The sequence below is a fragment of the Haemaphysalis longicornis genome, unplaced genomic scaffold (genome assembly GCF_048455015.1).
Source record: "Haemaphysalis longicornis isolate Haplotype H1 unplaced genomic scaffold, Haemaphysalis longicornis Haplotype H1 scaffold_12, whole genome shotgun sequence".
NCBI classification, from domain to species: domain Eukaryota; kingdom Metazoa; phylum Arthropoda; class Arachnida; order Ixodida; family Ixodidae; genus Haemaphysalis; species Haemaphysalis longicornis.
In genome coordinates, this window is record NW_027526225.1 from 117,395,162 (window position 1) to 117,418,100 (window position 22,939).

Below are 22,939 nucleotides of genomic sequence, written 5' to 3' on the forward strand. Positions count from 1 at the left end.
ATGTCTTTGTGTTAGTACGCATGTATGACCAACTCATCATCATCACCCACTGGTCAAAGTGATAGTTGTATCACGGTACTGTCCTCCACAAGAGAATGGCAAGTCACTCTCTCCTCAGGCAAGCTCAGGGGCGATCTTGCTCCTCTCGAAAGACTGGTAAGAAGAACCAACCCCGTATATCCATCCCCGCCTTCCCAGGTGCCACGCTGGGAGGCTCAACACTGGAGGTGTCGTGGTCGAAGCCCGCATACCCCTTGAAGCGTGGCCGCCGTTACACCGCCGCCGCGCACAGAGCCGAGGGCCCCGATCCCAACAAGCTGCAGGGGCCGCCCATCGTCATGCCGGGCCCCGTGGCACCCTTTGGCTACGAGTTCTACCCCCTGGCCCAGCCACGGATCTCACCCGCACCGCCCCCGATCGGAGACGGCAGGTGGGTTGGGGTCACCACTTTAAGTGCAGATATAGGCTTGCCTTGTCGTCGTAGCTCGCTAACAGTCGATGCGACTGCCAGAATCAGGCGGCGCAGCGAGATAAAAGACCCAAGTAGAGCCTTCTGTACTGTCACGCTGAGGCTTCGAAAACCACGTGATTTAAATAGTTATAGACGTTTGAACCCCATGAAGTGCTAGCGCTTGCCATACATATCTCCCCGTTGTTTAGTGCAAAGAAAACTGCAGGTACATCTGCTCATATAACCAGCAGCCCCCCCGTTCATTTAGTTAGGAACGCTCGTTGGGTTGGTTTTTACGATAGTAAGCGAAAAAAGCGGCCGCGCAAGAAAGAAATAGCGCGTTCGAAATGCCGCAGAAAGGCGCCAGCCACGCAAAAAAGAAATTACGTACTCGAAAAGGCTCAAAGCAGCTCCAGCATACAAAATTAAAGCAAGTACAAAGAGAACAGAACTCCCGCTGGTGCAGTTTCAGGCAGGGGGCGCGCGAGCACTGCGAAGGCGGGAAATTTGAAATGCATTTGGTAGCAGCAGTGGGTGGATAACGGCGCTGCAGCCCATTATGGCGAATCACTGCTCTGCACTCCCGACAGCTAACATTGAGTGGGAACGGCTTTAATTTTTTAAATGCTGGAGCTATATTCGGTGGTGTGTGCAAATCAAGAGCAACAGCTACTCCATTGAGGCACAACTACCTTCCCTTTGCCAATACCGTACTTGCTTGCCTAATGGGCACAGTTCTTTGCCCAAAACTTTCACACATATTCGGGGTGCATTATTATGCGAGAAAGCCAAGGGCATAACAGAAGCCTGTTTGGTCGGGGTGCGGGTCGAAAAATCAAAAGCAAGGACGCCGACCACAAGGTTGGTAAGTTTGGAAGATTAAGATTTCAGCTTCCGCACGTTAGCCTTGGTCAGAATTGGCGTCCTTGCCATTTATTCTGCATTCATTATGCGAGACTTGCAAAACAAGTCACATCATTAATTGCCACAGATGCAACTAAGGGGGGACACTGCTCTTAAAACAATTTCTTCTAATTTACTCTGTGAAACTTGCCAGTCTTGCTGCTTGCTGCTTTTTTCCCACTGATTTCAAATATGCCAATATTTTTTGAGCTAGTGAATCAGTTACCAAGGTAATTAGAGATAATTAATAAGTTTTGGAGGAACAATAGACAAAACAGTGTTGGTCATGAAACTGTAATCTTTGTATTTTCTAATACTATGAGCCCTGGCGAATGTAATAGGAAAGTGGTTTTTTGATGCTTCCCGTGGAACTGATTTTACCGCTCATTAAACCTTGGTGTTCGAATTTATGAAATGGTCCTTTGATATGGTTCCTTGCCACTGGTGCCTCCAAAGTTTAATTAGCTGTAAAATTAGTTCCAAGCGGTGCATAAAAAAAAAAACGGTTTCTTATATTTGCCAGGGTTCATAGTACAGTAAAAAGTTAATTCGAACTTGGTTAAATTAGAACTTACCGTTAATTCAAGCTGATGCCCTGGTCCTGGCAGAGCCCTGTATGTTTCAATGGGGGGAAACTCCCTATAATTCAAACGCGTCAGTATCCAGAACGGTTTATGCGAACAGGGATCCCCGCCTAATCTGCAACAACGAGTCATCAGGGGCTTCTTTGTGATGTCCATTCATTCTAGGCCTGTCCGCTAATTCGAACAATTTCATGGTCCCCTTCGAGTTCGAATTAACGAGCTTTTACTGTATTAGAAAATATAGAGATTAGAGTTTCATGGCTAACACTGTTTTGTCTACTGTTCCTCCAAAATAAATCTCGGGCCATCTCTAGCAATGTGAAACATGGGGAGAGCGGCAAAGCATGCACAGTATGAGCATATTCTTGGTGCCTTGGCGTTTTTGTCAACGAGATGAAACCATAGGGGGGTAGAGGTATACAGCTTTGGTGTAAAAGTCTCGTGTCTTTAAGTACAAAGCGTTCTAGCGCAAGGCGTAAACGAGTGTCCTGGTGTTTCAGTGCTGTGACTACACGAGTCAATGGTTACGATGACGACGACGTTGTACGGAGAGACTTCACCCCTAAAATGACTATCTCTAATTATCTCGGGAACTCATTGTCTTGCTCAAAATGTAATGGAATATTTGAAATCAATGGGGGAAAAGCAGCAAGTCTGACAAGAAAGTTTCACAAAAAGGTTTACTTAAAAATTAGAGGAAATTATGGAGCAAGCAGATCTGCTCCTCTCTTTGTGAGCAGCTCTGCGCAGAACGCTTGCGTTCCAAAAACGCTCCTCACAACTCTCATCTTTGGTGCGTCTTCAGGCCTGCTGACCACTACCGACCGGCTCGCAACCGTGGGAGTGGAGGGAGCGCCGGCAGCGTCTTCCGCCATCCGGCCAACACAAGACGGCCACCTGCCCAACAAGTCATGCAGGTGCGGCCAAATTCAGCACTTTTCATACCGAGTGGCGCAGTGTTGAGTTACACTCAACCGCGGCGACTTCTTCATTACGGCTTCATGAGGAAAAAAAATGGCATTTGACACACTTCCAGGAGGTAGGCAGTTATTTTATCACAGAGTATCAATTGAGTATCTCTAGTTCCAAGTAGAAGAACATGTCACACAACATGCCATCAGTATCATCTTGTCCCTTTTCATCCCTGAGTAAGGAAGGCAATGATGAGTTACCGATGAGTTACTCAAATCTAACGCGCACCCGTTTTTTGCGGTCCAAAGAAAAAGAAAAAAAAACATGTCCTCGGTTGTAACGCCCACTAGACTTTCATTATTTAATACCAAAATGCAACCTTTTCTCACTTGGAACAAGCAAGGTTTATTCCAAAGGTGGCACGAAATGAAATGGCAAGACAGTCACCACGACGACGGTCCAGGGCAGCGCCGTGGCTGCCCCGGCAGCTCTGTCCTTTGGGTTCTCCGAGCCACTCGCTGCTGCTGCACGTACTCCGCCAGCAGGTCTTGTATTTGGGGATATTGTCCCCTCTTTGGTCTGCTGAGCCCTTTCCGTATCATCTTTCTTGCGAAAATTTTCTCTCTCTGTTTGTGTCAGTCCCACACGCAAGTGTCCAGAACACTGAACGCACGTGGTGCAGCCCGATTTCCATCGCTTTCCGTGCGTAAGGTTGCTTTCTTCTTAAACGCAGCATCGTAGTAAACTCGCTGTGTCTTCACAGTGGAAAATTCCATGGCGGAAAGAACGGAGGAACGCAAAAAAAAAAGGCTATGCAGACATCAAAGGCAAATATGTGCCGACTACGAAGCGCTGGCTACGCATTCAGTAGTCAAGCAGCCATCTTGAAACATCGATGGCAATACGGCTCCACAGTTTCGAGTCGTACTCGATTGTAACACGCATGTAATTTTGGGACCTGTTTTTCCGGAAAAAAGGTGCGCGCTAGATTTAAGTAAATACGATATATCCCTATAACAGCCAGTAGCAGAGCATCGAGGACCAAAAAAATTGGAACGGGAGTGGTACCCGCTGGGGAGAGCTGTGTGAGGCGACATTGTGAGCCTGTTGCGTCGTTTCTAACAATTATTGTAAGCAGTAGATTGCAGAGGGGCGCAAGTGTCTTTTATTTTCCAGCGAGAAAACAAAACTACGAATGAAAGAAACAAGAGGAAGAGGAAGTGAGGCAGCCGGGCTCTGAATTGTAACGGTTGCAAACAGAGTGGAGTCAGTGTGCGGCTTGCAGTGTCAGTGCAACGCGTGTGCAAACCGGCGACCCTTGCTTTGCAAGCAACCCAAAGGCTGCTGCGTGAGCGGTGCCCTGCTTAGTCAGTGCTACTTCAGTGGTCTCAACCTGTGCAACAAGGGAAGTTTGTTCTCTCCCCCATCTTTGTGCTCCTGTGCTCGCTTCTGCTTGCGTTCTTGCTTTTGTTTTGCCCCCTGCAGCAGCTTGCATTGCTCTGTAACCTGATCCCCGTGTGTTTGCGACAGGGCATTGACCGGGGCTTGTAACGAAAGGATAACAGTTAGGGGGGGAGGTGTTAGCATAGTCGCTGTAACCTGTGTCTCTAGCTTTGTTTTTTCACTGATTTTGTTATAAAGTGAACGGGGACATGATTTGGGACAGGAGGGTTTGACAAGACATGTGCCCCTGTGTTTTGCACGCATACACAGCAAGTGAGAAAGTTTGTTAATGCAGTTCATATTACAGTCTTCCTACCGCATGGAGCCAACGATTAGGGTTATACCTGAAGGCCAGGGATGTTGGAATAGGGGGCGCCCCCTCTCTTTTACATATGGTGTAGCAAGAGCCTTGAAAACTGCTGCTGAGCCCCAAATGGCTCCGTCAAGGTTACATTTATTTGCAGAAGGCAACACGCTTATTAAGGATCAGAAAATGTTGAGTTAAAATACCAGTGGCACTGGTCACTAATTAAACATTTATCGCCTTTATGAATGCCCCCCCCAATTATTAAAAAATTGTGATTTAGATATTCCCAGTCTTAGAAGATTTATGAAGCAAGCTAATCTTCTGTCTCAAATATTTGATTCTTCAGGTATCAATCAAAGGATGGATAGTATATTAGCTTTGCCCTTTGCATCAGGCTCACACCATCATAATACTAGCCAACTTTACTGCAGAGTGTGACCAATATATCTTCACGCTACCCAGCTCATATTTCTTAGTAGAGCCTGGTTCCCTAAGCGGCTTGCACCAATCTCATAATTACTCACGATCTAACAAGTTTTCAGCACAGATATTAGCAGTGCAGCTATAAATTACCAAATATGAATGTGTTGGTATCACGCCACTGGATTTAATCGGAAATAATCTGTACGAAATTAAAACAAATGATCGGTTATGCATACACGTATGCTAATAGTATAACACACATGGTTCAATTTCAAATTCCCAAAATGTTAAACCGGAACATTAGTTTCATTACACTGACCTCACAACTACATATTAACGCAGAGCATCACTTCTTTTTTCAACTGATCTGTGTATTTAACTCTTTTGTCAATTATTCTTCAACTCTTTTGTCAATTATTGTCAATTATTCTTCGTGTAAGCCTTCATTTGGTAGTACGTATGGTTAGGAAGCATGTATATAAATATGCAGGGAGTGTGCGTTGCTTTTGGTAATCTTTATTTTTTCATATATTTATACGTACCCTGCATTTTTTTTTTTTCCATTGATAAATAAAAAGGCGTAGAATTGTGTGTGCTACCATTGCCTCGTGTAGAGGGCACGGACACCGTGAAGTTACTAAATTGCCTTTTAAAGCAAAACTTTCTATGCCTCAGTGATGGCGTCGTTCATCGCGCCAAACGCATTGCAGGAGAGAGCCAACCTTACTCAGTTGGTTTCACAAAACGACGATGATGATAAGCGAAGGTGCATCAAGCACCTCAAGAAACAAAACGCTTCCCTGTTTGGAATCGAACTTGAGTCCCTCGCGCTATGAAGCCGACGTCTATGCCATTGCGCCGTTCCGACATAATAGAAACAGTCTGGATTTTGGACTTTCACTTCACCTCAGGTAGCACGAGAAAAAGCTTCGCATTTTAAATTAATCATCTTTCTCTTAAGAAAGGAGCTTTTACTTTTTTAACCCTGCTACCCAGCATCTGCGATGTTGAATGAATATTTGATTGGGTTTGATTGTGATTTCTTATATATACTAGTCATTGTTGCACCACTGTACAGCCTCTGGAGAAGTTCTCGAAGAAAATAAATGATTACGATAACATTTACATAAAATAACGATAACGATGATGATGATGGTTATGCATACAGTAGCATATTTTTCGCTCCGCCAGGGAAAAAATAATTCGGACGCCAGTGCTGAAAGCTGATAAACTTTAGCCTATTGGGCATGTGATGTTTCTTCCTCTTGATGTGATTTTTGAAGGATATGAATTGTGACACAGTGAACTAATTTCGTCGTGGAAATACAGGTTGCACGCAATCTGAGAAGGAAAGTGGAAGCTTGAGGTTATTGCCATCAAGTATCAATCTTCAAGAAACTGTATGAAAGGAGAAAAAAAGTGTTGGGACCCTCGTGATGGGGACAAAATGAAAATATCTCAAAGACCAGGGTGTCTCGTCTCGAAGGAAAAAAGAATTGGTGGGCCTGCAGATGGGTAGCTTGGGCTACACAGAATTAATGCATGTGGAATAAGAGGGGAGTTGAGTTATTACAGCTGTTGAGAAAGGAAACGGTGTTTGCTTTTTCAGGCCCTGAGAGACATCTGCCACAAGCAAGGCTGGGGCGAGCCAGCTTTCTTTTTGTACACAGTGTCCGGCACAGAGTCCCCTGCTTCGGATGGGAGTGACCCTTTGGGACAACTTTACCTGTTCAAGGTGAGTTTCAGGCACGGGCAGAAGCCGCTGTGATTGAGAAACACTGCAGCTGGCTGCCTGCCTGAAGTTGCAGCGATTTGGTTGTCCCTTACTTTGCTACAGCTAAACAATGTCCACCATTTTATTTATTTTTTTCCGGTCATGTCTCGTGTGTGATGCAAAGTGTTGTCTTCTCTGCGACGCATTTGCTTCCAACTGGCTTCCCTGCACAGCACACCACGTATAGCACATTAGAATCGCCTCCCCATTTTCCTTGACTTCCTTGGGGGCTGAGCCTGTCACACAGGGTGTCTGGCGACCGGAAAATTTGGAAATTTTCAAGGATTTTGAATACTAGTCTGTAAAAATTTGGGGATAACTCGGGAATTAATGCTTGTACGGTGGAATCTCAATGATACGAATCTCGCGGGACTGCGAAAAATATTCGTATCATCCAAAATTCGGATGAACCAACAGACCAAAAATAGAAGCACTAAAAAAGTTTTCGTTTATTTTGTTTCTTCTCACTTTCGTGTGAAGAAATCTGTGACGTTTTTCAGATTTTTTTTTAACCTCCATGTTGCCGAGCAGTCCTCTATGGAGCGTGTAAAACTTCGCACTCGTCTCCTCACTCATGGTGCCCAAGCTCACTATACGCCACAACAATCATGGTGTGAACCGCATGTCTCGTTTTTGCATGCAGTTCGTCCGTGTCGTCGTTGCACGGGTGATTTTTTTCACGCCCGTGTCGACGATTCCACGACCACGGCACCTTTTTCCTCGGTGAGAAAATGACGCACACGGCAGTGGGGGGAGCCTGACGACTTGCGCCAATGGGGAAGTGCGTACCTCATGGCGGCAGTTTCGGAGCACTCGAGACAGCCGTCTGGCTCCGCTGGAGATGTTTAGCTTGCCACCCCGACAGATATTTCATGTGCGCTTTCACAAGCGGCGCGGATGATGTTTTATACTACCGTTTTCGCCCACATTATCAGCTCCTTTACCGCACAAGCAACTTCATGAGTGCCTTGAGCAGCATTTTAAAGAGCAGTTAGAAGTGGCTGCTCGAGCGCGTTGTTGCCGCCGCCATGTTGCCGCCGCTGGCCGCGCCACGCCCAGCGTGTGGCTGGTTCCACGGTGGTATCAGCGTGCCTGTGGTGAGCAGAAAACAACAGCCCAGCCTTTTCCGGAGAAAGAGTCACAAAGAGGGGAGAGAGCTGTACGTCGCCGTCGCTTGCTCGCTCGGCAGTCGGGCACCTCGCTGGCTCGTTCGTATCATTTGCTGGGCTGCGCAGGTCCGTTCATAACAGCCGAAATTTTTCCCATTGCAAGCAGTGCAATTTCACTAGGACTTCTCAGAAATTCGTCTCATCCTGAAATTGGTATCTCCCAGAATCGAATCATCGAGATTCCACTATAGTGTGGTACCGCTTTCATGGCCCCCACAACACACGTTATAAGCAGTCTACACTGTAATATTCTTTAAAGAAAGAGAAAGTTTTTGAACTCAGCACAAACATCATATTTCAGCTGGCATGTGAGCTGACCAACTTGCCGAGCTGTTTGCTTTGGCCCATTTTAAAAAAGAACTCTTGTCAACTCTCAGAGCAACCTCGAGCCCCCCCCCTCTCTCTCTCTCTCTGTTTTGTAGGCTTGTGACTCCACTATTTGTGTTTGCACTTACTACGTGGTGCCGCCTGTTTTTTTGTCTGATTTCTCCCCTTCCGGCCCTTATTGCAGATCGTAAAGGCAACTTTCGTACATTCTTAATAGATGGGGCATGTTGGCAAAATTTTCACCACGCTCTTTTCACGTCACCGTGCTCTTCTGCATTGTCGTAAGCTAAAGAGCAGATCATTTTGCCCGTCCTGACGGATCTAAACATGGCAACTCCCGTGACTGCACTGCAGGTGGCCATTCCCTCGATGGCTCCGCCGCCATACAACGTCATCACCCCAAACCGGTTCTGCGCTACCATCGAAGAGGCCCGGCTGTATGCGGCTGAGTGTGCTCTCCGCGAGGTACTCCTCCGACTTGAAAGTGAGTGCCCTTACGGTTTCTGCGAGGAGCAGTTAAAAGGCTTCTCTGTTCTTTAGTCATTTTTTGCACCGAAGTCCTGAAATTTAGTTGCTCATGTGGTTATCTTTTAGAGCACCACTCTCAACTCTTTTATTACCGCAGGAAATTGACCAAATTTTACGGGTCTAAGAAAACTTTTTTTGTGTGCTGTATATATCGGCAGAGTCCTTCAATGCTTTACTGGTCTTGAAACTTAGGCGCTCGTTTCATATAGGGACCGCGTGCGCCACTACAGGCGCCACCGCCGCACGAAGGGCATCCCAGCCGCTGCGCGTGCGGCGTATTGGCCAGCTCTTGGCGTGCAAACACTCGTTGCTTTTGGTGTCTGCGCGCTGATTAAGTGTTTTTTTTTTTTTTTTATAGTAGTTAGCGATGAATAGTCCAGTCATTGTGTATATCACCTGCCTTCAATGGGGTTTTATTTCTCGAAGTAAATTACCGTAGACTTCGGCCATGAACAGGAATGGCTTGCTTCTGCGTGCTCTGGCACAAGCACTGCGCCATCGTGTTTATGGATTTTTAAATCTCTATTGTTTTTTGTCTTAAAGCAAAAGTTGTAAATACCACACATACTGTAGCTGCGTAGTCACGAACTGCTGTGGGCCTATTGATAATACAATAAAAACAAACAAAGAAACCAAGTACGTGTCGTTCAGACTAGGCTTAATGAATCCGTTGATTGCTCTGGAATGCACAGAACGCTAAAAAAGATAGCCCAATAGTATTGTCGTTTCGATGAGTGGGTACATACTTGAGAACATCTAAAAACGCTGCAGAAACGCGACGGAGCAAAACACGAACAGTTATATGTTGCACCGTGTGTCTTACCGCTTCTACGCTTTGCAATCCTTGCAAAAATAGGAAGCGGAAAAAGAACGATAAAACTGATTTTATCGCACGCAACAAAAAATTTCAAAAAATGTTACGAAGGGAGACAAAAGAGCGTGGTCCAGCGTACAAAAATTAATTTTTTCGCGCTGCGATGTGCAGCACACGGAGGAAACAGAATATTGCCACGTAGCCAAGAACGACGCAAAGCTTTTCTGATCGCAGTGAGCTAGCGAGCTCCTGCTCTACAAAAGACTAGAATGAAACACAAACGTCAAAGAAGCAGTCCGCAGTGTGACGTGCACAGATGAACGTCAATAAAGTGAGTTGCGCGGTGTTTGCTATGCATGCATTACTCTCGGAACGTTATTAATTTCAAATCCATGAAAATAGGATCGAGAACATTGTCGAAGAAACAAAAAATCGAGTTAGCGACAAGGTGTGAGATATTTCGCGGAAATATGAAAAGTAAAAGCACAAGGACGTCCCAAAGCTTTTTTACACGCGAGCCTGAGCGCAAGGTAATACAAGTTTGCAAACAAGTAATGAAGCACCGCTACATCCTGACTGATATTACAAAAATCCGGCTTTAGGTGAGCCTTGTACAATTCTAGGTCCACGATGCTCTCAAAAGGGTACATTGCTTTTTCCATTCTCACACACATTGCATTTCAACACACTGTCACACACTTATAATCGAAGCTGAAATCTCCCGTTGTTTGCCTTGGAATGGCGCACCTCCATTTCTCACGCAGCTCCCCGTCGCTCGGTCAACAGAACAAGGAAATGTTTTCTGTGGTATTGTTGTACAAGGAACGACATCCCGGGTCACAACACATGTTCGGCATCGTCGTTGCACTACTTAAGTCGCATCACGAGAACGCGATATGCACGCTACATTTTTTTCCCGCACAAAACAAACACAACTCGCCGCGGCTCTGCCGTTCGAGCCAGCGCAACGCCGCCGGAGGAGTGACCTCGGTGAGAGGGTGGCGCCACCGTGCGGCGGCCAAACGCAGCATATGACGCTCTCCCATTGAGTTACGGAGCAGTTTCGTGACCAGTAAAGCATTGAAGGACTCTGATATCGGTTAGGCAGATACTGCAGTGACATAAAATTCAGATTATTCAACGCCCTTTCTAACAATACCAGTTCTAATAAAATGTTTTCATAAGTAGTGGTTGCGAAAAAAATGATCGAATTCAAAATTTTTGTCCAGACGCCGAAGAAAATGAAACAAAAGAAGCTGTGTACAGTGTGTTGCGACGGTAATTGTAACACTTTAAAAATTTTTCCTGAGCGAACCGCCGCTCTGTTCGCGCTCAAACTTCACACGAAGGTCACATTTTGTGGTCTATTTTGTTTGACACCGGAAACAACGGCGGTACTTACCTGCTTATCCTAAAAAAAAAAAAAAAAGCGATTTTCGCCTATGGGAAAATGGCGCTGATTTGGACGTGCGAGCCCAAAAGCCGGGTTTTCTGATCGTCTGTTAGCTCATTTCTACGGGCATTTTCTGATCGTCTGCTGCACCATTTGGCTTCGTACGGGAATCCCAAACGCGCGTTTCACTCTGCAGGTGGTTTCGTCGTTTTAACATCAACTTGTGCTGGCTCGCACATCCAAATCAGCAGCCATTTTCCCATAGGTGAAAATCGTTTTTATTTATTTTCAGAATACACAGGTAAGTACCATCGTTGCTCCCGGTATCAAACAAAATAGACCACTAATTGCGACCTTCGTGGCAAGTTTGAGCGCGAATAGAACGGCGGTTCGCTCAGGAAAAAATTTTTAAAGTGTTCCAATTATCGTCGCAACACCCTGTATAACAAACCACCCGTAGTAGAAAAAATTTAGAATATAAACTTTGTAGGTAAACATTTCAAAACCCGTCCTCGAAGTAAAAATTGAGTTACGCTGACCAATTTATCAGATATAAAAGAAAATGTTAGGACACGTGATGCCCACGCCTTGTGGTGAAGCCCAACCTCCATTTCAAAATGCGCAATTTTGAATGGTTTTTTGGAATAGATCTGGTGGTTCGACGTGATTAGAGGGACCACTTAGTCCCGACGTAATGTCCAAGCACTTTGTCAAAGGCCAACACAAGGTTCAGGGAAAGCAAGCGATGTGAAGCAATCCGCTTTGAGTTGAGAGCCAAACTCGGTGGTGGATGCTTGTTGGATGTTCTGATAATCACTTACCTGTCAAAACTTTCACTTGCGGTTTATCATCATCTTATGACTCACTATGGTAGCCCTGCTTGCTGGAATAAGGTGTGATGCAGTAGAATCCTGCCCAGCAAGCTTTCAAAGAGTAGCTGTCACGCGACAAAAAAAGTTCAGCATTACGAGCCTCCTACAGTGCAGCCCACCGAGCATTTTCAAAAAGAAACAATATCAGGTCTCTTGGATACCCCGTCAGCGGTGTTCAAGGCCGATCGGAAGCACCTTTGTTGTCTGAACTGATATCCCGGCACTTGGTGTTATCTTTCGACGTTCAGCTGGAGCTGTTATGCCAGAAAGTAAGGCAGAAGTGAAATCGCGAGCGGTGTGCTTTTTTTGAGGAACAGTAGCAGGTGACGGAGGCGCCGTGGCAAATTTGATTGAAGTTTGGTAACCGCGTAGTAGTGCCGAATCTACATTTGGCAATGCAAAAACGAAACTGAAACTGATGGAAATTGGCTGAAAAGGCCAGGTTCACTTGTTAGACATGCAGGGGACCTTCAGAAATGAGCTTGAGCAGAATAAAGCTACCTTTTCTCTGTATTAATTTAAAGCTTAATAGTGATTAGCTGGTGTCATTTTCAGGTAATTACCACCTCTCAACGCTGTCGGATTACAAAGCTGATAACATTATTTGACATTTGACTTGCTGGGATCCCTTTTATCAAAAAGTGTGATGGTAATGCAGCATAACCAAGCGAAGCATGCTTTTTTGTCAACTGGAGCAGCCATGCCCTTTTTCACAAAAACACACACACCTCCGGTCGCAAAAAATGCTGTCAAAAGTCTCACTGTCGCTGGAGTGGGAAAATTTAAGTTGATTCTAAAAGTACAGTGCATAGAATAATCACTGGGGTGCATTAGGTGTATGAGAAACGAGTACTGTATTTTCCGGTCTATAAGTTGCACTTTTGTACAAGTCGCACCCCCCTCAAACTGGCAGTTTTTTCCGAAAAAAACGTATACAAGTCGCACTGGTGTATTAGACGCACCGGTGTACACAACGCACTCGCACAACACAACATACACAACACACATCCTCATAGAGGATCCGTTCGTTAGGAAGTTCGGCGAAAGTACATGGTTGCGGTGGCCGCCTCCTCTGAACGCATCCCCCGGGAAGCAGTGCTAGACGTGTGCATATGCCGTCCAAAGTCTAGACAGAACTAACTTCTCAAAAATGGTTTATCGATACACACAGATAGCATGTACTTACAGACGGCGTTTAGGCAAAGCCATCGAAACCTTCTTCCTCCGACTCGCCAACAAATAATTCATGAATTTAGACCATAGAGCCTGTGTCTCTTAACGTGCACTGGCGTCACGCCGCACACAGGCACCTTTTCGAGCGTGGACCACGCGTGGCCGCCACGCACCAAATTTATTCCATATTTAAGTCTCACCAGTGGATAAGATGCACCAACGAAAATTTCAGAAAAAAATCCGCGACTTGTACACCGGTAAATACGGTACAACATGTCAAAATCGGCAATGTAAAGCATCGATCACTGGTGCTTGGTTTGAACATGCGTGGTAAAGAAAGAGTTAAGCGCCCCCTCCCGTGGTTTTGCGGTGTCCCTCGCCATCAGCCTCGTATCCGAAAGAAGAATGGAAAAGGCACCAAAGATAGAGCAAGAAGGAAAGGGGAGGAGGAGGGTATGGCAAAAGTGTGAGAGGGAGGGCCGTATGCCAATGGCGCCGTGCGAAACATGCTCTGCGGTAGCAATGCGTTACGAGATAGTGCCAGAGGAACAGGCGCAATTGTCCATTCACCGATGACGCAATCACTTCCCGAGACGAAGGAAAGGCTGCCTGACTGAACAGGAGGACAGCGTCACCGATGCCAGAATCCAGAGGTGCACACCGCCAAAGCAGCAGCTATGCGCTGTCACCAGGAAGACTGTAGAGTTTGTGCTGTGCTCAGATTTTGCATTAGGGAGTATCGCAATTGTCAGCGTCTTTTTTTTAAACATCAATCTATCGGTGTAGCCCATATTGTCAGTAGTGCTCATTTTGGGAACGAAAAGTGCGTTACATTCAAATTGTTTTGCATCACAGAACCGAGCTGACACACAGTTGGACAACCGACTGTAGTGAATTTTTAGAAGCTTTGTTAGCACTGCACTGCCTAGGTTGGCAAAATGTCTTTGTCTGGATGACGGCCACAGCACTTCAAAGAAAAAAAGGGTCAGTGTTCAACTGATGATGTCCCCATAACCAACCTGTAAAGCAAAGCATTCTAACATATGCTTACTTCGTACAAATGAATAGTTAGACCAGCATTAGAATATGTCGGTGTAATTTGGGATTTACGCCAAGACTAACATCAGCCGACTCGAAAACGTACAAAAGAAAGCTGTGCGCTACATGTTTAACAATTTTGGGTGCACTTCAGTTACCGAGCTTTTAAGACGAGATGAGTTACCGTTATTAACATGCACAGATCTTTTGTATCGATTGAAGTTTTTCTACCAAATAATCAAGGGGAATTATAAAATAGACATTGTAGATATAATTTTATTTTCAGCAGGGTACACGACTAGGCGACGACATGAAGTAACGGTCGCGCCATCGCACATGTACTAACAGTCATAAGTATTTCGTCTTTCCTAGAATCTTTTCTGGCTGGAGTAAACTTCCGAATACACAAGTCCTACAGCCATCTTTAAAGGCCAACTGCACTCAAATTTCACCTCGGCCAAATTTGTTTTTAATGCGTAGTAAGTACCCCCAAATAAGCTGAGACACAAGTGGTAGCCCCGTGAAACGCCTCGTTAATCAGTCAAAAGCGTTTAAAAAGGCTCCGCCGCAGACCACTCTGCACCTGCCGGCGGATCGCGTAAACAGCCATGACGCGCCTGTGACGTTCCAGCCGACGGTGGCTTTTTCCTCTGGCCAGCCACGCAGCGGGAGAACCGGTCGAGCTCTGCTGCCCCGTGCGCGCGTAGAGCTTGCGCGCAGACATTCTCCCGAACTGGTGACCGTCCGGCCGCTCGCTGGACGGCTGCAACGTCACTGCAATGGCCGTGCTCTCCTCGGTTTCGGTTTCAAAATCGCCGATTTTTGCTGGCCGCTTGCGGCGTCCATGTGCGTATTTCAGCTGTTGTATTTTGCATGTTGCTTTCTTTTTAAGCAGACTATACGGAAATAGGGTTTTCAAGAAGTCGAAATTTTGAGTGCAGTTGGCCTTTAAGTTTGTTCGGGTCCCACCTTAATATTGTATAACAAGAGAGAGAGAGAGAGAGAGAGAGAGAGAGAGAGAGAGAGAGAGAGAGAGAGAGAGAGAGAGAGAGAGAGAGAGAGAGAGAGAGAGAGAGAGAGAGAGAGAGAGAGAGAGAGAGAGAGAGAGAGAGAGAGAGAGAGAGAGAGAGAGAGAGAGAGAGAAATTTTATTGAAATGAAAAAACACAGAAAGGTCGGCCTGATGGTATTAGTTCTAGCCAGCTATTGTGTGTGTGGGAAGGGGAATGGGAAGAAAGTGCATGGATGGAGGACAAGAGAGATGGAGATGGCAGAGAAATGAAAAAATGGCTGTGTGCAAAAGATGCCTACACTTACCGTATTTACTCGCATAATCCTCGCACTTTTTTTTCGGAAAAGTCAATGCGAAGATAGGGGGGTGCGAGAATTATGCGACGAAAAAAAATCCGGTGCACAGTGTTGCCAATTTGCCTTCTGCCAGTCCCGCTAAATGTAGCGGTCGTTTTTTGTATATGTAAGCTCAGTGTTGTCAACAGCAGCTATTTCTTTTTATTTTATTATTTACAACGTAAACAGTCTCCCGTCAATCAGCGTTCATGAAATTGCCGCCTTTGCTTTCTGGCGCGCTCCCTATCTCGTCGGCGTCACGTGCGTGCCCTACTCCAGTAACGCACGTCGAAGTCGGTGGCGCCGAAGTGCCTGCCTGCGGCACGGCTGCCGTGTTCGATCGCGTACTCTATCGCTTTCAATTTGAAAGCGGCAATGTAGCTGGCGTTCTTCCCAATGGCGAAGCGGCACCAAGCACAAAACAAAGAGATCAAAAAGTTCTCAAAATGGCAGCGAGATATCCACCACTGACGCGAGTGACTCACTGACTGCTGCTGCTCAACGACGGGACCACGACGGCGACACGACGACACGACAGCGGGCTGCGCGAACGCAGTCTAGTTGCGCGCACGCGAAACCGGCTTAAGTACAGTGCGAGTAGCGTGTTAGGGCGCCTGTTAGGGAGTAGCCATGCAGGTTGTTGGGGTGCCTGGATGGCCTTGATACACAGCGCTCTCCGCCGAACGGAGAGGTGGCGGGGGAGGGCGCGCGTTGGAGAGCGCGTGCACCATGCGGGTTTCGCGAGCAGGCAACTTTCGCCGCTGCAAAGTTGGGGGTGCGAGGATTATGCGAGGAACCAAACAATCCAAGTTTTGGTGGCTCACATTAGGGGTGCGAGGATTACGCGAGTACGAGGATTACGCAAGTAAATACAGTATACAATGTGTGTGTTTAGTTTGTCAAGACGGGCCTCAACTACAGTAATGTCGCTGCCAGGCCACCACTGCTGCGTAGAAATGTCTGTAAAATCGACGGTTGGGCTAGTTGGTGTTGATACATCATTAAGTAGCGCTGGAGACAGGACGCAAGATGAGGAGACACACACCACGGCGCATTGTCAACGCTGCTTTGAATGCCTTGTGCGAATGCTGGGCGTTTGGCCAAGAGCGCAGCAGTACTTCCTCAGACACAACCAGACAATCCAAACGGGCCAACGATGTGGCTAATTGTTCTCGAGGATGCGCGTAGGTAGACACTTGCAGGGAACATACGGAATTGTATAATAGATCTTGTGTTGTCGTGTGTTATTATTTGTCACAACCTTCTTCTACCCGAGCAGAAATGGAACCGATTCACCTGTGCTGCATTGTGCAACTGTTGTCAAACTCTTGCGTTCTTTTTATGCCTTGTAACCCACCTGCTAAAATCGATATTGGGGATTGCAGTATTCATAAATAAATGTTCTTGACTTCCCTGTTCTCGCAGCCGCGGTGCCTGTCCAGTACACGCCGTCCCTGCTGAGCCCCGTGTTCGTGGCTACCCCCGGGGCTACCCCCTCGTATGGACACGGCTACCCGTCCTACGGTGCCGTGCTGCCCGGTGCAGGTAGTTCAGCCATGATGCAGCCGGCTTGGCGCCCCAGCAACATAGCCTCCCCGCTGGTGTAGCTTCCGCTCTGCTGCTGCTGCCCCCCTGCCTCACTGCGTAAGCTGTCCCTCGTCCGCACTACCCGGCTTGATCTTGCTGGATTGGGCTTGGCTTGGCTTGGAACAGTTTTCGTTTTTTGTTATTCCTAAACTAGGCCACTTGAAACAGAGTTACTCGATATGAGAAGTTGCGAAATTCTCCATAGGCCGCGTGTACTGAAAAGCGGTCTGCAGTTCGCCCACTGTGCTGGGTGCATCTGGATTAGCCTGCCACCTGTCAACAGAAAAATGAAGTACTAATACCCAACTGCTTGCAGCTGTGGTCGCTAGCATGAAAAATTGCACCAAACTGCAACGAAAGAGCCAGTACAGCTAGGATTCTGACGCTCACGCGAATTTCAATGGGAAAAAATGCCAACTTAACCTCAATTTTAATGCAGGTTCATGGTGGTGCTATTTTTAGTGGTTTAATGGATACCTTGGACAATAAATCAATCCAAAAAACGTGGGGTTCAGATAGCAAAAATTGTCACAGAAGTCGTTTTCTCGGAAGTCACATTTTGGGGTTGCGCGTTTTATATTCTGTACGTTTCTATAGTTTTCTTGCCTAAAACCGTTGCAAAGTGCCATGGAAAAATACTTGTCAGCCGAGGTGACCAGATAGTTGCGCAAGTTGACGAAACAACCGAAATTTTTGGTTCAGTGTATCTCCAGAACAACACTACCGGGTGCCACCATCTTGGTATGGTTAGATTGGCCGAGTCCTTGTCATTCGCATTCCGGTCGCTTTTTTTATCTTCTCGCATACACACCAAAATTGCAGAAAAAGAAAGATGGTGAAAAGATGAAAACAAACGCTTCTATTGGATCTATTGCCGGGTTCACAGAAGCGGTTGTCCGTATCTCTGTGTAATGCATTAGTTCATGTGCTTAGTGCGCTTCGCCGATCTTTTCCTTGGTTTAGGTTACGCGTGCGACTGGGTTCCCATTCAGTTGTTTTATCTGTTGCGGTACTGAACAATGACGTTATCGCGGCAGTAATGCTCGAGAACGTGGGCCAGATTACGGGAAGTGTGCGGCTCGGAAGACGGAGTTGATCGAAAACAACTTCACCGTCGTTCGCCCTTGAGTGTGAAACACGCTGCGTGCGTCTATAATCAGTGTTTGTGAAGCGAAATTTCGGACTCGTTGCAGTATTACAAAACGCTGAGTTATTGCTGTTGGACAGCGAGCTCACGGGCCGCGGAAATGGGACGGTCGACACGCCAGAAGTTGCGGCGCAAGCTGCATCGCTGCGAAGTTTTTGGGCAGCGCCCGATAGAGGAACTGGTTAATCTTGCACACGAGTAATAGTATTTAACGCATGTGAAGTTAAATTTGATGCCAAAAGTGAAGTGGCCGAATTATCAGCGTTACTCCAATTACGATCGTGGTAAACGTGCACCTCGCGGATGGAAATGGGAGAGCTCGTTAGGCGCAACGACCGTCTCCTCACTTTGCGCAAATTTTGCCGTGGCCCAACATTTGTTCGTACAATGCAGTCTAGGATTTGAAAATAATAATGCCAACATTGAAATGATAACAAAAATACCTTGCTATTGCAGCATTTTTTAATTCGGTGGTTCTAACCGCTCTCTTCATTGTCAATGCGTACAGCCTCAGTAAAATTTAAGCTTGTAAGAAGGTAGTTCTGTTCGTATCTTAGCATACTCAGTTGAAAAAATCTGTCTCCGAAGGCTGTTTTAGTATTGCTAGTACTCCAAACTGATTAAAAATTGTACTTTTTCCCGAGTTGTTGCAAATTTGATTTTTTAGGCTCCTAAGATCAAGTGTCGTTGGCTGCTCCAAATGAAAATTCTTCAGCTCCAAAATCGACACTTCGCTGCTCCGAAAACTGCTCCCAAAACTTTTTCCGCTGTGTCACCCCTGTATGTGCAAAAATGCGAGCATAGCATATCAAAACAAAAACAAATGTGCAGTTTCTTTTAATTCAGAATAGCTTGCACAATTGGACAATTCGGAACATCTTGATGGTAGGTAGTGCACTGGTTTGTCGTCTTTTTTCTTAATGTCTGTGTGTAAGTGCGCTACCATCACGACGTTGCAAATGCAACATCAACTAGCCCAGTTGTCACTTCTTCCACAATTTGAGAATTTTGCTAACGTTCCATGTTCACCACTATGGTGTGTTTTTTTTTTTTCTTCAAAGGTTGCGAAGGTACTAATGATGCCATGGCCATATTTGGTCGCTTAATTGTACAAATTTAGCGCAATGATAGAAATAGTTTTGTACAAGGAAGTTATACACTTGGCACGTAATGATGAGGGAAATTCTCACTCCGAAGGAACAGAGGTGAGCGATCGCGTGCGAGAGCACCTGGGAGCAGCCTCTGAGCCGCCTCGGAGACGACAGCAGCGGCGCCGCTTTGTCATAAAATGTTGTTGGCTCGCCACCAATCCAATACTCACACCTCCCCCTTCTAGCCGCCATAACAAAACGGCAGCATGCGGGAGCGCCGCCATACGCAGTTTGTAGGCAAGAAGCTTGTAGGCAAGGAGCTCACTCGTGGACTCTGTGGCTCGCTGCATCCGCGGCATTGGGCGGCCTATGTTGCCGTTCACTTTTGATTGAGACCTTGTTTCAGTGCTTGCGTCTCCCAAAATCTACTTCTAGTACAACCAAAATTTCGTGCCTAGTTGTCCATAAAATTTAATTTCGGAAAATCCGGCTTCATTACACTGAGGGTGAAAATACATGGTGTGCATACACTTGAAGGTGGTAAACAGAATTACGTGGTTCGTGTCATCGGGGCTTCGTTAAATTGAAGTTCATTACATCGAGGTTTAACTGTATCTCAATTGACTGTTCTTCGCCTTCCCTTGTTGCCTTCCCTCTGCACTGGCAAGCCACGTGGAAAAGCCAAATGTGTTGCACTGCTTTGACGTGTGAGCAAACTCTACAGGATATCTAGGGTTGTTCATTTTCAGGTAAAACCCAACTTCACCCTATTTTTACACCCCAAACATGTTTCTGGAGAATGGGCCTTTTCACAGTAGCGATCTGCACAATCGTGGTCTGGCAATCCACTGTTCTCAACCAGTACTTGCTGGAAGCAAGCCCCACAAACACAGCTCCCGAACTCATTGAGTATTGGCATGACTCTACTGCTCACTACCCCAGGCTGCCTATGCAAAGATAATGGAAGCTGTGATCTCGACACAACCTTCTCCCGGCTGAGATGCATTCAACAATTAGACAAGTCTCGAATGGAGACCGGCATGTTGCACATGGAGACGATAATGTGATATGTAATCTAGGAGTGAAAAATCGGTGGCCAGCTTTTCGAGAACAGATTGTTTCATTTCTTGGAAGTTATCAATGCCCTTTTACTGTTATCGTCACTCATTCATTTCCAAACAAATTCAATTTCGGAGAGCATTTGCTAGAAAACCCTGGCATTCCTTCGATTAGCAACTTGAAACAGACACCTAGTTAAGGCATTAGTTACGAATCTCGTGATACTGGTAAAATAAACTGAGTATATTACTTAGTAAATATATTTAAATTGAAAAAACCAAATTTCGGAGTGGTTTTACAGAAAAAAGCCCATTTCTCTCTTATCATCAGTTTAAAAAATAGCACCCGATTTCTACCTCCCAATTTAAAAAATATATATAAAACCCAAAAACGAACAACACTAATATCCAATAATTTTATGTTGCTTTTTTGTGGCCCTGCTAGTGTACTGTGAATCGGACTGTGGCGAGTTGTAGTTTTGTGTGCTGCTTTCTTCGCTGGTCGTGCCACGCATGTTAGATCACCATTTGCTTTTTTGTTGTCTTTTTGTGCTGGTTTGCGGTAAAGGGATTAGAGTGAGGCACAGTGTATTCAACAGCTTTTGTTCTCTATATGAAAGATAAGTTCAAATTGTAGCTTCTAGTATAGAACTGTGTTAGATCCCTCTAAGGTTTAGGTTGAACTGCATGACCATAGCCCATTGTGTGTTCTTCCTGCTAATAATGCCATCTTCTTTGGTATGTTTTTTAATTGCCCCCTTTCCAGGCTTCCACTGCCGGCCCCAGCAATACTTCCCGGCTTTTTTATGAGGCATTCTGCTGAGGGGAGCTTCCAGTGCCTTAAATAACACCGCCCCCTCCCCCCACCTTTTTCTTTTCTTCCACATTCCATATTTTTTACGTGTTCCCATTTGTGACCAGAGCACCACGGCAAACCCAGCGTGCCTTTTGCCAGTGTGTCACTGCTCTTACTGTTGTGCCTTAGCCTGTTTTATTATGCCACCGAAGGGTTTTGTGACGTTGGTGTTCCAGTGTGCGCTTATGTCCAAGCCCAGTATTACCTTTTTATGTGCTGTGACGCTTTTTTTTATTGCCGTGCCCCATGTTGAGTTCTTACTCCAGCACAATTTTCGCTCAGCTTTTATAACCACATTTTGTTCTGGGCGTTCTTTACTTTTTGCTGGAAGAGTTTTAAAGGTTGTACTTTTGCAAAAACTTTTTATCCTTTGCACTTTTTTGCTTTACCTGCTAACCATCTTTTTACAAACAGCGTACAGAATATTAAAAAAAAACAAAAAAAATGGTAGGCCAGTTGGTCATTTGTTTTAATGAGAAATTGTCACAAAGAAAAAATGACAAGTGTAAACAAAGGTGATAACTGTAGGACACCTCCGTTCCACTTTCTTGTAGTGCCTTTGCCTTGCATAGTTTGTTGCCTAACCTTTTTGGCATTTTTTAAAAACCACTCGTTTACCTTCAAGTGAAGACAAATACTCTGTTTGTTTGAGTTCAAAAACACTCCTATACATAATTGCTAAATTTTAAAGTAGTGGTAATTGTATTGATGAGATTGCAGGGGTTTTTGGTCATTGCTGTTTAACCTACAGCTAGTAATGAACAATTTCACCTCCAATGTAGGCAAAGAATAATCTTTTTATATTTGCCTACAAATGTCTAGATTAAACGTGATTAAACTTTTATATGGGATCGCTTACTGAACCTAACTTAATCTATCACATCACTGCATGGTTTTAATGCATAATGAAGATAAACATTGCCCTTTGATCTCTTATTCGAAAGGAGGATAGCCTGTTGAGTCGTAGACTGTTATAAAGATGATTTTTAATGATGTAAGATGGAAGCATTTTAATTACTACATGAACCTTGCTTGGTGGTAAGACACGTGGTTTTTAATTAGGCCTGTGGTTAGGTGTTGCTTTAAACTTTAAAATGTAGGTCGTGACAGACAGTGTTCGGCTATACTTTAACATGGTATATGTTGGTAGTGTGAGTGTGTTGACCTTGCTTGATCAGAGAGCACAGGTGTTTTGACTAGTGATATGTTTTGTGACAATATTGACATTGCTGTGTTGAAAAGAGTGGAAACGCACAGTGAACTAACTCCCTTCTTGCTGAATTTTAGTAGACAGTTCAAGTCTTGTTCGGCTTTTTTTTTTCTCTTTCTTTCTTTCAGTTAAGCTTTTGCAGTGGAAAAAATTTTTTCTCTGATAATATTCTTACTTCTGTGAGGTACTTTTTGATGTTGCATTCTGTGGTAAAGTACAAAAATAAGTGTGTTACGAAGCTGAAATTAACAGTGTTAATTATTTATTTGCTTGGTGTGAGAGTATATCGCACGTAAGTGCATTATTTTCCTTTTATTTTTAACAGCTCAGACCTCGTATGGTTGGGTGTATTTAATTCCTATAGCTATAAGCTTTAAAATCCTTTAATCCCTCTTTTTTTGCGTTAAGTTAGGCCAAACAAGTTTTCCTGAGGTGGCAAGTTACCATTTTTCTCAACAATTTTTATGTCAAATTTAAGGTGGTGGGAATTTTGCAGCTGCCTTCACGATCTGTGCCACAGCACAAAACTCTTT

The 22,939-nt window shown here is 45.3% G+C and overlaps 1 protein-coding gene across 2 annotated transcripts in view; it reads left to right on the plus strand.

Moving 5' to 3' along the window:
• LOC144163360 (putative RNA-binding protein 46) overlaps positions 1-22,931 on the plus strand; it is a 62,548-nt gene extending 39,617 nt beyond the window's left edge. Inside the window, exons 3-8 of one of the 2 annotated variants that reach the window (XM_077694311.1) lie at positions 199-430; positions 2,744-2,855; positions 6,633-6,758; positions 8,648-8,777; positions 16,883-17,101; positions 21,107-22,931. In XM_077694311.1, coding sequence (XP_077550437.1) covers positions 199-430; positions 2,744-2,855; positions 6,633-6,758; positions 8,648-8,777; positions 16,883-17,064 — 782 coding nt within the window. In that variant the 3' untranslated portion in view covers positions 17,065-17,101; positions 21,107-22,931. The remainder of the gene's footprint in view (positions 1-198; positions 431-2,743; positions 2,856-6,632; positions 6,759-8,647; positions 8,778-16,882; positions 17,102-21,106) is intronic. The other variant, XM_077694312.1, reaches the window with a different exon arrangement.
• Positions 22,932-22,939: the final 8 nt, after the last annotated feature.